This window comes from Augochlora pura, chromosome 10 (genome assembly GCF_028453695.1).
Source record: "Augochlora pura isolate Apur16 chromosome 10, APUR_v2.2.1, whole genome shotgun sequence".
NCBI classification, from domain to species: domain Eukaryota; kingdom Metazoa; phylum Arthropoda; class Insecta; order Hymenoptera; family Halictidae; genus Augochlora; species Augochlora pura.
The window spans coordinates 15,691,285-15,704,086 of NC_135781.1; the positions used below are offsets into that span (position 1 = coordinate 15,691,285).

General features: G+C 37.9%; 1 protein-coding gene across 24 annotated transcripts in view; it reads right to left on the reverse strand.

The window, feature by feature from the left end:
* The window catches only part of LOC144476469 (uncharacterized), a 434,992-nt gene that overhangs the window by 38,293 nt on the left and 383,897 nt on the right, over positions 1 to 12,802 (reverse strand). For all 24 annotated transcript variants that reach the window (XM_078193477.1, XM_078193474.1, XM_078193471.1 and 21 more), the window contains one exon: positions 3,997 to 4,065. In XM_078193477.1, the coding sequence (XP_078049603.1) occupies positions 3,997 to 4,065 (69 nt within the window). The remainder of the gene's footprint in view (positions 1 to 3,996; positions 4,066 to 12,802) is intronic.

The window sequence follows — 12,802 nt, forward strand, 5'->3', positions numbered from 1 at the left end:
GACGATCGAAATTGTCCTGGTTTCTCATCCCAGCGACGCCCGAGTGTTCTACTAATATTTAACGAGCGAACCAAAGGGGGGAGGGAGGGAGCGACGGGGGGCGGAGAGAGTTTCGTGTGCAACGATCCTGCGCGAATTTGTTTCTGTTTCTGGTCCCGCAGCTTAATTGTACTCACGCTTAACGCGCCTCGCTGATATCCACGATATACGCTTCCAATTATGTTATGATGCCACCTAAATGTTTCTGTCGGTAATTTGACCGGAATTTATCTCGTTGCGAGCATTTTGTTTCGACCGCGAGACTAACGAGTCGGAACTATGGTGGAGTGTTTCTTAACCCCTTGCACTATAATAAAGAGTCAGTCAGACCCTTGACGAACGTTTCGTGCACGTTTCGATAAATATGGTTGCTAATAATTTCTATTAAATCGAAAAAATATTTCGAATCACCTGTCATCGAAATCTGGGCATAAAAGTAAACGAGAACGTAATAGTGCAAAGGATTAATATTTTATGCACCGACGATCTTTCACGAGTGCTGTTTAAATCGGACATTAAATGCTTTTAACACTTTGTTCACCAGAGACCTATAAATAGAATCTTCAATTGTTCTGTTACGCTAAGGGAAAATTTAAAATTATTCTTCTACATGACAATCCCGAACGAAATTGTTAATGTTACCAGGGATGGATAGCTGATATACGATTTTTTAATACACCTAACATCAACGCTGAGCAAATTTTGCAAAAATTGTGATTTTGTTGTACAATGTGAGGTTGAAATAAAAATCGTTACACTGCTGTGGAATTGTATAGGAATTAATAAATAAAAGATTCTGTGTTTTTGGTTTTTACATGATTACCTCAAGAAATAATGGCGAAGGATTCTTTTTGAAGTCGACAGATAATGTGGTACGAGATTGCGCAGATGCGATAATAATTTTATGCATAATTCAACAAATTATGTATAGATTGCTCCTATGAAATAACTGATTGGATATCCATGTTTCACAGCAAATTAACGAGCTTCTTTCACATACAGCTCAGTTATCGAAAAGAGTATTAATACGCTGATAAATAATTATTTACATTTCCGTGGAACGTATTATCTCTAAATTGTTAAATTAGCGTAAAAATTTAATGTCCTCTTATTCACGGTTCCTAGCCGTAAAGGATTTAACTGCCGATAAAAAGAAGAGTTTTTCAATTTATACAATATAATTAAATCCAGTCGTTTTCACCGGTCTGGCCACCCAATGTTAATTAAAATTAATTGCATACCTTGCCCGACTGTCCCGATATGTTTTGCAATGTTGTGATGCTATAATAACCGTTAACGCTGCTGCAGCGTCATGCGAATTTGAGTGGTTAACGACCGCTGCCGCGACACTGACTTTAATTACGGTGTTACTGCCTTCGTACAGATAGTTTGAGAAGCGCAGTGCTAACAAACGTGAAGTGATTGTATAAAAATAACTAAAACATATTTCTGACGCTTGAAGCTTTGGACAAAATCAAATTTGGATCGAATACACTGTAAAAATGGCACGTACGTCGTCAGTTATTTATTGTAACGAAATCTCGATATAGCAAACTAAAGTTCGAGCAAGGGATGTCTGCTATAATAAAGTAGGTCTTCCGAATGCGCATATTAAAAAAGTGATAAACTACTTTACCCACTTCTACTTACTCGGCTGCGTGTTTTCAATTATAATTAAGCTTGGAAAGTTTAGTTTCACAGAAAAGTCCTCATGTTATTATTATCCCTTAGCGGTAGAAAACCGGGATATTCCTGTCATAGCAGCTCATGGGTCGAAAATAAACCGCACCTTTGTGCAAAACAATGCAAACAATTAAGGTGCTATATTCGCATTAAGTATGTAATTAATTCATTTAAATGAATCACGAATTTTGGTTTCATATATCGAAAAATTCGCTATATCAAAACTTTATTGTACTTTCCACTGGTAACTATTCTATAATTATTAAAATGACGCTTGTAATCTGTGTAATAAAATTTAATTACCTGCAATAATCTTAACGTGTTTACTTATTTATAATATCTATTACAATGTATTAACTCTCTATTGAAAGGAAATGAAATGGCTATTTCGACAATTGTTCGAGCGTGCATTGTATTGCAATTGAGAGCAGATTTTCAGTTGCAACAATATTTGACAATACGTGTTAAGTCGGAAATTGTTGGAGCCAACCCTATACCGAGCACAAAGCGAGGGATCAACTTATTTCCCGAGCAAGGAAAACATCGGTTTCCATTCCGCTTTGTGAGCCAACAATACAATAAAACGAGAGCGTTCGATTGAAAGCGTTTTCATCTTCACCTATCGCCGGATCAGCCTCGAAATGCGCGTGTTCGAACACGGGCTTGCCAGATCTCTCGGCTTCTTCTGCCGAAGCGGATATTTTAGGGCTCACCGATCACGAATCTTTTGTTACTCTTCCGGGCAAATGCACTCGTTATTATCAATTTCACGAACGTTTCCCACGGTTGATTAAACCGCCCGCTTTTGAACGGAACGGGACCTGGTAAGCGAAGCGCGAGAGGCGGAATTAAATCGTTATTAAATCCATTTCCCGTTTTATGACGCATGCAGAAATTGTATCTGCGATCTGGCATGAGCTGGCGCTATGTTAGGCGAGTGCGCACGGTGTCGATGTAGTATAATTTAAACTTGGCGTTCAAATTTCACAATTGCAACGTCGATGTCAAATTCTCTTTCTGATTTTAGAAGCGAGAGAGTCAAGCATTCAACTACGATCGCGAATTTGTCTTTCGATTTACGTACAGATCGAACAAATGTGCGTTTGAATGGTTTTCACGGCTATCGAAATGATTGTTTGAAAACCAGCAGATGCTGTAATTGGAGAGATAAGTCAGTTAGGAAGAAAATTCATTTCCTGCAACGTGTTTCTCTTCGTCGCAAGTTTCAAAGACAGCGATTTCGACGCAACCGTCCCTACAGAATCATTCGACTAAGTATAGCGAACCATGTTCCCGAATTTATAGTCGCGTGAGCAACAAGAAAGAAACCCCCCAATGGTAGAGAAAGAGACAGTCTGGTGCAATGGGCGTGGACGTCAATATTTTTGACACGCACTGACTTTTGATTGAAAACTTAGAAAGTGTTTTATGAGAACAGAAAAATTAATTTTATAACTACTATTGTTCAAATAATTCATTTCTTCAATTTTGTAATTTTAATGGATTGCGCGGAATAATTTCCATGACAACAGAATGGTCGCAGCCATTACGGAAACATTGCCCACAGCTATTTTCGACCAAGTATGTTCAGTGATTTAAATAACGAAATAAAATGTCCATAAAATTTCAGAAATATTGATTGAGTTCAATGTTTAATATTGTTTATGAACGTATCCTCTGTATGCCCGGGGGAATATTTATTGAAATAAATATGAGTATATTATTTACGAACGTGTTACTTTTCTATACTTTGCACCAAACTCTCTATTTACTGAAAAAAGGGTTCGCAAATGGCCGTCGCGGCGAAAGGGAAACGACAACTGTACTCCCGGGACGACATGCTAGATCATTCGTTCAGCTACTAACACGTTCACGGGCATGCACGGTGTTCGCAATTCGTACGACAGCCTGTAATACATGTAATCGGAACGATGAAAGAAAGCGTCGTGGCATTTGCAACGTTTACGTGTGTCTGGAAGGAAAGTTTAACCCTCGTCAAACCGATCCGGATACATTTCGCTCCACCTAACTTATTAATTCTGATTTCCCCAGAACGGTTTGAAACCTTTTCGTTAACAACTCTATTATTTTAGAGACTCTGTCACATTAAATGCAACATAACGCGTCGTGATAAAACATGAGATAGAAAATTTGAATCTAACAAGATTTAGGATCTGTTCTTCGGTTTCCAAGGTGGTCACCTGTCCGAGGGTTAAACACACCTGTGCTGCAGATTTCTACACCTATACGTCAACCGTTGATTGATATACTTACCCTTCGTGAAAGAGTGGCGATTGTGTGCAGAACTGGACCTTTGGTTAGCTTCTTCAGAAGCGGCTCCAGCTGCAACAAACAAATAACGATTTAGTAAGGCTATTTTAGCGAATTTGCAGCTTCCTTCAGAATTGAATTATTTGCATTCGGAAGACTATACATCGTCATTGCAAATTTCTTTATCATTTTTCGGAACAATCTTTCCGTTACTAAATTCTGTTGTTGTTTTTTTATGAAATATTGTTAAACGTGGGGTATAAGCTAATAGATTCCGTACCATGTGAACAAAACGCAATTAATCATATGGAACTTTTTAATTCTCGCGCGCTTGTACGGGCAGCTTGCAATTTTCGTCGTCGTGTGGAGCATTCAGGTTGAAACGCGGCCCGGAATTACGAAGCAGGAAAGTGCATACACGATGACAAACTTTTCGACGTATTTGTTGCGAGACTGGCAGGCATTTCGCCTGAAAACGGGTGCACAGGGGTGCGCTACAAATTCTCCGCAGATACTCGTGTGTCATTTTCACCGAGTCAGGTCGCGTGTCTTTAAATACTTTGGAGTGCATGTGCTTGCGTCGGCCACCCACATTCATCAAAGTTGCTCCCGCGAGGAGCGCACAGAATGGACCCCTTTATGCCGGCACCCATTGACTCGGCAGAAGGCTAACTATCACAACATGGCTGCGACTGCCGGCCACGTCGCTAACAAGCTTATTAACGGCGTCTTCATTAGCGCCCCACCGCTCCTAATAAACACCTTGGGACGACGAGAAATACGTCTTACTGGCGGAATACCGCATTCACCCCAATTATCTATCACGAGAGGTATAATTGGCTGCGTCAATAGTCCAAATGTCCTTTCGGTTCGAGAACGCGACCAAAACCAGACCAAACATCTTGTTGTTCTTCAACCATTTAATTCAAGATCACCGCGAGAAACGTAACTCGAATTGAATTATTCAATTTCGTAGAACTCTGCGGTTCTCGAGTTTCTCTGAAGAGGTAGAGCTCGCTAATAAGGTTATTAGAGTGCAGCTAGAGAATTTTGCGAATTAATATTTAAAAGATTGAGAACTATATAAATTTTATCTAATCGTTAAAAAATATTTAAAATACTTACACACCTTTTGCCCTTTTTTCCATTTAAAATTATAATATTATAGCGTTAAGAAGGAATTTAATTAGTTTGTCAAATTTTGTTCGGAATAATTTCAATTTTGTTAAGAGTTATTTTTCTTAATTTCATTGGTACTTGAAATTACTATTAACCAATTTTTATTTAATAATAGTATCACTTTATTAATTTGTTCTTTTAGAAGCGACATAGTGACCACGTTTATTGTATTACGTGATTTTTCTTTGAAAATAAATCGTTAGATTTATTGTATAGAACAGTGCTATTCAACAGACCTCAAGATGGGCAAGGGCAAAGTTATGGGTAAGGGTAAAGCTACGACGTAAAGCTATGCGGGCGAAACTACACGTGGCAAATCTACGCAGGAAAATCTACGTGCAAGCAACTTAGCGGAGTGGGGTCGTGAAAAAAGAAAGAGCGAAGTATTTACATTTCCACGCCATCCTTCTTCTCTCACTTGCACGCATTGCTGTTATATGCCGATCGTCCGATGTTTACTCCACTTCACTAAATCTCGACAAAATCTACAGTCAACTTCCATCATCGTCTTCAGCCAAATAACGTATCGTTACTAATGGGGAGCCCCCGAGGAGCTAAGGAAGGGGCATCGTTACTTTCGTCTACAAATCACTGCCCATACGGGCAAGTTATTGAACAGCTTTGTCCAATCCAGTGACACGAATATTATACTTTACCGATCAGTCATTTGATAGTAACCATTTTCATGTTCTCATAGCATTAGCATTAACACTAGGTTTACGGAGTAATAAAAGCAGCCGTTTTATATTTGTTTATGAAGGTAACGATTTATTCTAATCGTTAATGCAATCGATAACTAAATAAATATAAATAATTATAGTAAATATAATCGATAAATAAGCAATACATGTATCTTTGAAATCTGAATAATAGTACGTTAACAAATCAGTGACCCGTCATTTTGACGGATTTCGTAAATCTAGTGTTAAGCAATATTTATATTATCTATTTTATTAATCGCGAAAAGTATTTAATATTTTAAAAACTATGTAATAATACGTTCATAATAGATAGAAAATTATTGGTTGTTATGACAATTGATTCGCAGGGTTCCGGTGGAAGTAGAAAGCCGATTTATAGACTAAAGTGTTAATTAAAAAATTACCCAACAATCTAAAAATACAAAGCACCTTCTAATAAAACATCTTCTACAATAGCACCTCGGTTAACCGAACTAGATTTTCCTCGTTTTCTATCATTTAGATTTTTAATTATTCCAAGTAACAACGACGAAACTGTAGAAGGGCCTCGATTAAGCCTCGACTATCGTTAATAATCTATTGGAAACAAAAAGAAATTAACTATCAATCTTTAATTTGGATACTCAAAATTCTTTTGTATATCAAAGATAATGAAACCCTGTTACTCGCGTCTCGGTAAACCAACTCGTAAAAACGAAAGTTCACGACAGCCGCAACGCGACGACATGAAAAATACAAACGTCGCACCTGGGGATCAGTGAAACTGCGATAAAATCTGCGGAAGCTTCGAGCATCTCGGAGCACATTATTCGTAGGAACACGGCGCGACGTTGTTTAAAAGCGGAACAAAACCGGCCCATAAAAATGATCCGCGGCCGTCGTTTCCGTGCGAAACATTAAGGAAAGCGAGAGGAATAAGGTCACACATGAAATGATAAACGCGACGGTCTCTTTTCCGTACCGGTATAATAACGCTATTTCGGCGGAAGCTTACACCTTGCCGCGTCATTTCACCGACAATCGATTCGAGATTTTAGCCGAACCGATTTACATCGCGCCTAGAACGACTTGCCGACGCGTTCAATATTCTATACGCTGCACATGGTCCCGCGCAGTGGTATCGACCGCGTGGCATTCAATATATCAGGCGACAATGGGGTAGACGGCATAATTCAATGCATCATGATCGGGGCGCGAAGCAATCGCGTTAGCCCCGTGAAGGATTCCGTTGCCGGATATTCATCAGCGCGCGCAATCTGTTCTCGTGCGTGAAGTTATTATTAACCGGTCGCGTTGTCCAGCACGCGTGCTAAATGTTAATTAATTCCCGTTCTGGCAGCATCTGCTACACAGTCCGCATCAGACCGGCATACATTGGAGTATATCAAAACCTGGCCAAATGACATTTTGAAACATTTTGTTTAAAATATATAACTTTTGCTTTCGCAGATTGCTATACGTACGGAAAACAGCGTTTCAATATACTTTCTTTTATTTGATTCTCTTGTGACGTGTTCTGCTTTGCATAGAATTTTTGTGATACCGATTCGCGTTTAACGAGTCCGCCGTTCTTGACGAGTATATTCTTCATGTAGAAATGGCAGTATTGGGACATTGCGAGTATACCCGCCATGCGTAAAAACTGTTCAAATTGCAATTGCAGTGAAAACTAAAATATGTTCGTAAATTTTCAGACGTTTTGAATACATGAAGGTCAGGACGAAATAAAATAATATAAATGATTATTATGAAAAAGCTCAAACTGGGTTAGGTAGTACACACGCCATTGCTTACTTTTTGATGCATATTTTAGGTACATACTGTTCGAAGTAATCGCAACATAAAATATTATTGAACATGAAATAGAGACATTTGGAACGATTCGGAAAGAGACGGAGTCCAAAAAGAATTCAAAGTAACTCATTCAAATCCATAATTACGAAAAAACATTAGTAATACCATAAATATATAATATTTACAAACATTTAGAAATTGATGCATACATTTTTTCTTCTATTCATCTTTTGTACAATTGTACTAAATAATTGCATTTCTAAGTACTTTCGATGTCATAAAAACGAATAAAATAATTTTGATCAGTTACGATATACATATAAAAGCAAACCAAAGAAAAGAGTAGCTGCTCTACGATCTAAGCATACATTTGTGAAAATTGATAAAAGTAATAAAAAAATGGTACCGGAAACTATTCAATCTTATAACAGCACAAAATTTGGAGTTAATATGGCGGATAAATGTTCAGAAAATATACAGTAAAAGCTAGTTCTCGTAGATGACCCCTCCAAATATTTTTCAATATTTTAGATTTGGCTGCTACAGATGCTTGGATCTTTTACAAAGAAACGACAGGAATACAAATAGAACGAAAAGAATTCTTGTTTCAATTAGCAGAACAGCTTTCCACCGAACGCTGCAAGATAGAAAAATGTCAAAAGTATGTTTGCGGAAGATGTACACATAAACAGATTTCCACTTTTATTCGCATAAAATGTACAAATAATAATGCATAAATTAATTTTTTTTCCAAGTGAAGAAAATTTTTTTTATTGTCAATATTTACTAATAACTTGTTATATAACTGTAAATAATATAAAAAAAATATTAAAAATCAATTTTAACCCTTTCACTACGGCAGTGTCGTCCGCCGAAGTACTGTCATTGAACGAAAGCTCGCGCCAGAAATATGCACATTGCGTGTGATTTCTGTATATACGTTTTTCTTAGTTTTAAATAACTGTGCTGAATAAAACAATCATTGCTTTAATGTAACATATATGTTTACATTTTTAATATGCAAGGACCTACAAAATTATAAAAATACAAAATTATTTTTGTATTTTGCCTACAGATGGCACTTGTATACACATAATTTGGATGCCGCATATATGCGGCGCTCGTACCCACAGATCGTCGTGTGGATGTCACAAATATGCGGCTCTCGGCGCGAAAGGGTTAAACAAATTTCTTTACACATTGGTTATTCTTTCACAATGCAGTCATTTTGACTGCTTTTGGGCAATATACATATGTAGGTATATACTAAGTTTCAGTCTTTCTAGTGTTAAATACTCGCCTGTGTGGCGTGAAACAGCCGTATCACACAGAATTCAATATCTAATAAGGGGAATTGTTAATTCAAATCCCCTTTAGCCGTCGCTATAATTATGGAATAGCTTGTCAGAACGAAGATCGATGTCTCCCAGAGATCACCTGGGGACATTCAAAAGCGTTTGAACTTTGAGTTATCGAGTCTTCGAAGAGTGAACTATCAACGTCCTCCCCTGTGCGCAGTTCTAAAGATTGCTGGGGAACGAGAATCTTGCAATTCAAGCGTCGTATGATCGAAAGTTGAACTCCCGGAAGAATTGGAATGCTAACGCGAGATCAGAGACCTTTTGAGATTACGTGTAGCAAGCACGGCATAGTACTTTCGACAAGAACGAATCGTGAACGATATATCTGGAGTAAAAGTTTCTAGAATTTCTTCACTTTTGCACGGATATTTTACAATCATTTTCAAGCGAATTTCGATCGAGTATAAATTGTAATCTTGTACTTGTACCCTGTTACGAGAGTGAGGAAGAAAAGTTTATAAAATGCTATTTCTCCGATTGAAACGCGTTGTCAAAGATACCATCTGTGTATTACAGGTAGCCCTCCTGGAATACGGCATCCCATAACACGGTTACGTTAGCACAATAGGATAAATTGGGAAATTCGTATAGATTGAAACCTGTAACACTGTTTCACTCTAACTCGATAAGAATATAGAGGAAATCTTTGTATAACAGTTCTGCAGCACTGAATAACATGACTTTTGTTTAACACGTTGAGCGGCGCGTCAGTCAAACATGGGTGACACTAATTTTTTACCAATTTTGAAAATTTAGTTTTATTGTAATATATTTAACAGGTTGAATGCCACGGGGGTCACCGGTGACCGGCACCCAACTTGACTGTGACGCCATGGGGGCCACCGGTGACCGGCGGGCCCGGATTGAAAAAAACATAAGAAAGTTAGACAAAAGACAACACTTATAATTTCTTATTATCATCGTTGATGTAGTGGTGTGAAGAAATGGATGCAGTATAAAACATTTGAAACATGTTCATACGTTGTAAATTATCTATTGTATATAATATTTCAACATTATGTGTATCGTTAAATGGAAATTTCATCGTGGCGCCACGGACAATTCCGGTAAAATTGGCGTGGCATTCAACCTGTTAAACAAACTGAATGTGACCAGAATGTTTCGAATGCTAAGGAGTTCTGATAAATATTATATCTTATGATAAATATTAACTTTCTAGTATCGCTTTAATTAATTAAATTGCTTTAACTATGTGGGGATTTTAGTGGCTGATTGTCGGCGCTGAACGTGTTAGTATACTAACAACAGTAAGATAAAAGGTGCAAAAAATCGAAATGAAGAAGAATGTTCAGAAAGTGAAGGTGATATCTTTCAGAAATTCATTGAATTAAGCTTACATTAAATGAAAATAATATTTTCTGTCTTCTTTTTTGTTTCGTGTTATATTAGGGTGTCCTATAAGTCTTTTCCGCGCCACGCTATACATATGACCTCGAGAGTATGCTCGATGAAAATCTGCGATATAGTGTGTGCGAGATAATGGATGCCATTAACATTCCCATTAATACATAATCAGAATCAATACATACTAATTAGTCCATAATCACATAATCATGGAGTGATTAAGACACACAACTCACGGAGCTCGGCCTTATAAACCGCGTCTCTACGTGCGATTTTGCTTCTTCAGTGACATGAAACAAATCCTTTTTTAAAAAGTCAAATCTTTTCTATTTATCACTCTCCATGATAAATGTCAGAAATCCGAAAGCGAAATAACAACGCGCCCCGATATATATTTTGCAAGTAAGTCTGAACTGTTTTGGAAAGAGGGCATAATGAGGCTTCCTGAGAGATGAAAGATAATAAAGCAGAATGGTTCATATATGGTACAATAAATCAACCTTAAACAACAAATATCGTCTATTGATTTCGCATAAAAAAAAGAAAGAAACTTATAGGACACCCTAATACATACATTTATATTTTTGATAAAAATAAAGTTGCTTATTTGGAATTTTAAAAAATGCTTGTTCTTAACCAGTTAAGTGTGTTTGTCGACTATATCCGTCACGGAAGTGAGGCAGAATTTGTGTCATGACGATTATATCCGTCAGGCGTAAAATTTTGTTACAATTTGATATGTAAATTGTCCTTCTGGCGAAAAATAAAATATATTTATAAATTTTAATATGTTTATAATGTTTAGAGGTCAAGACGAAATGATACAAACAAATGAAAATTATAAATAATTTGAGTTGGATGCGTAACTTTCTTCGTCATCGCTTGATTATCGCGGCACACCCTGGTGGGCATTTTGCAAACGGATCGCCACAGGTAACTGGTTAATAAGTTTTCTGAACGTAGCTTCTCTTTGTGTGCTGGTTGCGCGTCTCATGTAACACGGCTTCACACAACGCGACATTTTCTAAGGACCTATCTTGTCACGTTATAGGAGGGTTAGCTGTATTAAGTTCAAATTCATGATGATACGACTACCTGTCCGTATGATGTTACAGTTTCGATACAGCCATGCTATTAGTCAATGTCACGAGTGGCGTAGAATGAAGGCTCAATATTAAATTTCTTCTAAAACTCAGCGAAAGCAATTTTTGAAGATTATTGATGTGATAAATGCGCGTTACAAAAGTTAATAACGTCTCATTGTCACAGCATTTCAAACAATTGAGTGCACTTTCGGACAAGATAGAACATTCCTAGAATATTTTTTGCAAACCTTGTTGTAATTAACACTAGAACTACCAAACTCTAAACAGGACTTCCAAATATTGTTCTACAACGTTACGAAGATTCAATTTATTTAAACTGTGTACAATGTCTACTATATAATATGTGCTCGATTAAAAATGATTATTCAAAAACTTCTCACGAAACATTTTTATAATATCAATAATCGTAAAAGAAAAAATTAGAAACTAGTGATTTTGACCTGTTTGATAGTTCGGGGTTAATTACAACATACTGAAACTATGTAAATATTTTTTCTTCTCTTAGTAAATGAGTTGACAATAAGGCAATAATATTTGTAAATTGTTTATTCATTCTTGCCATAAGCGATTATAAGATCCGTCTAGTTGCGGCGCAAATATCCTCACTAATAGGAAGAAATTAGCGTTGATAATTTCTACTAGCATAGATATTAGCATAGTGGAGATTCGCAATCATTCTACTCGAATTAGGTCTCGGTGAAGTTCAAACGTTTCCGAACGGTCTCTCTGGCTTTGTGGCGAGCGTCCTGCTAACATTCGCGTCGACTTGGTCTCGCATTTGCCAAAGCGGGTACGTCGATAACGGCCGTGTCGAGGCACGCTCATTTGCCGCGAACAAACTACATTACTCTCGAGCGGCGTCTTGGCCCAGATGTGCATGCAGTAGCAAACGCGGGCCGCCCGGGTAGCAACAATAGGTGGTTGAACTTCGACATTTGCGAAGGCCGCCTTCAGACCTCCGCCACCGGCGTCGCCTGGAGACGTTCGGCGAACCAATCGCGTAGAAGTCGTTCGTGTCCGCAGCCGTAAATTACGTTGATCACTGGCATTCGTCAAGGCGCATTCAATGAAACTGGGAAGCAACCGACGAGAACGGTCACGGAAACGCGAGATACCGCCGTGTAATGAAACTGACTTTTTGCACCTTGATTAACTGCGGTGATCTCGGAATCCCTGGGTCTAATTAGTCAAACGGGCGCGCTTGTTTCTGGGTCGGTATACAAGTTCGGAAACGTTTCGCAGCGTTTGCCAGGAATTCCTTTGAGGACGCCAGTTTCTGCTTGCTCGCAACAGATGCGTAGAA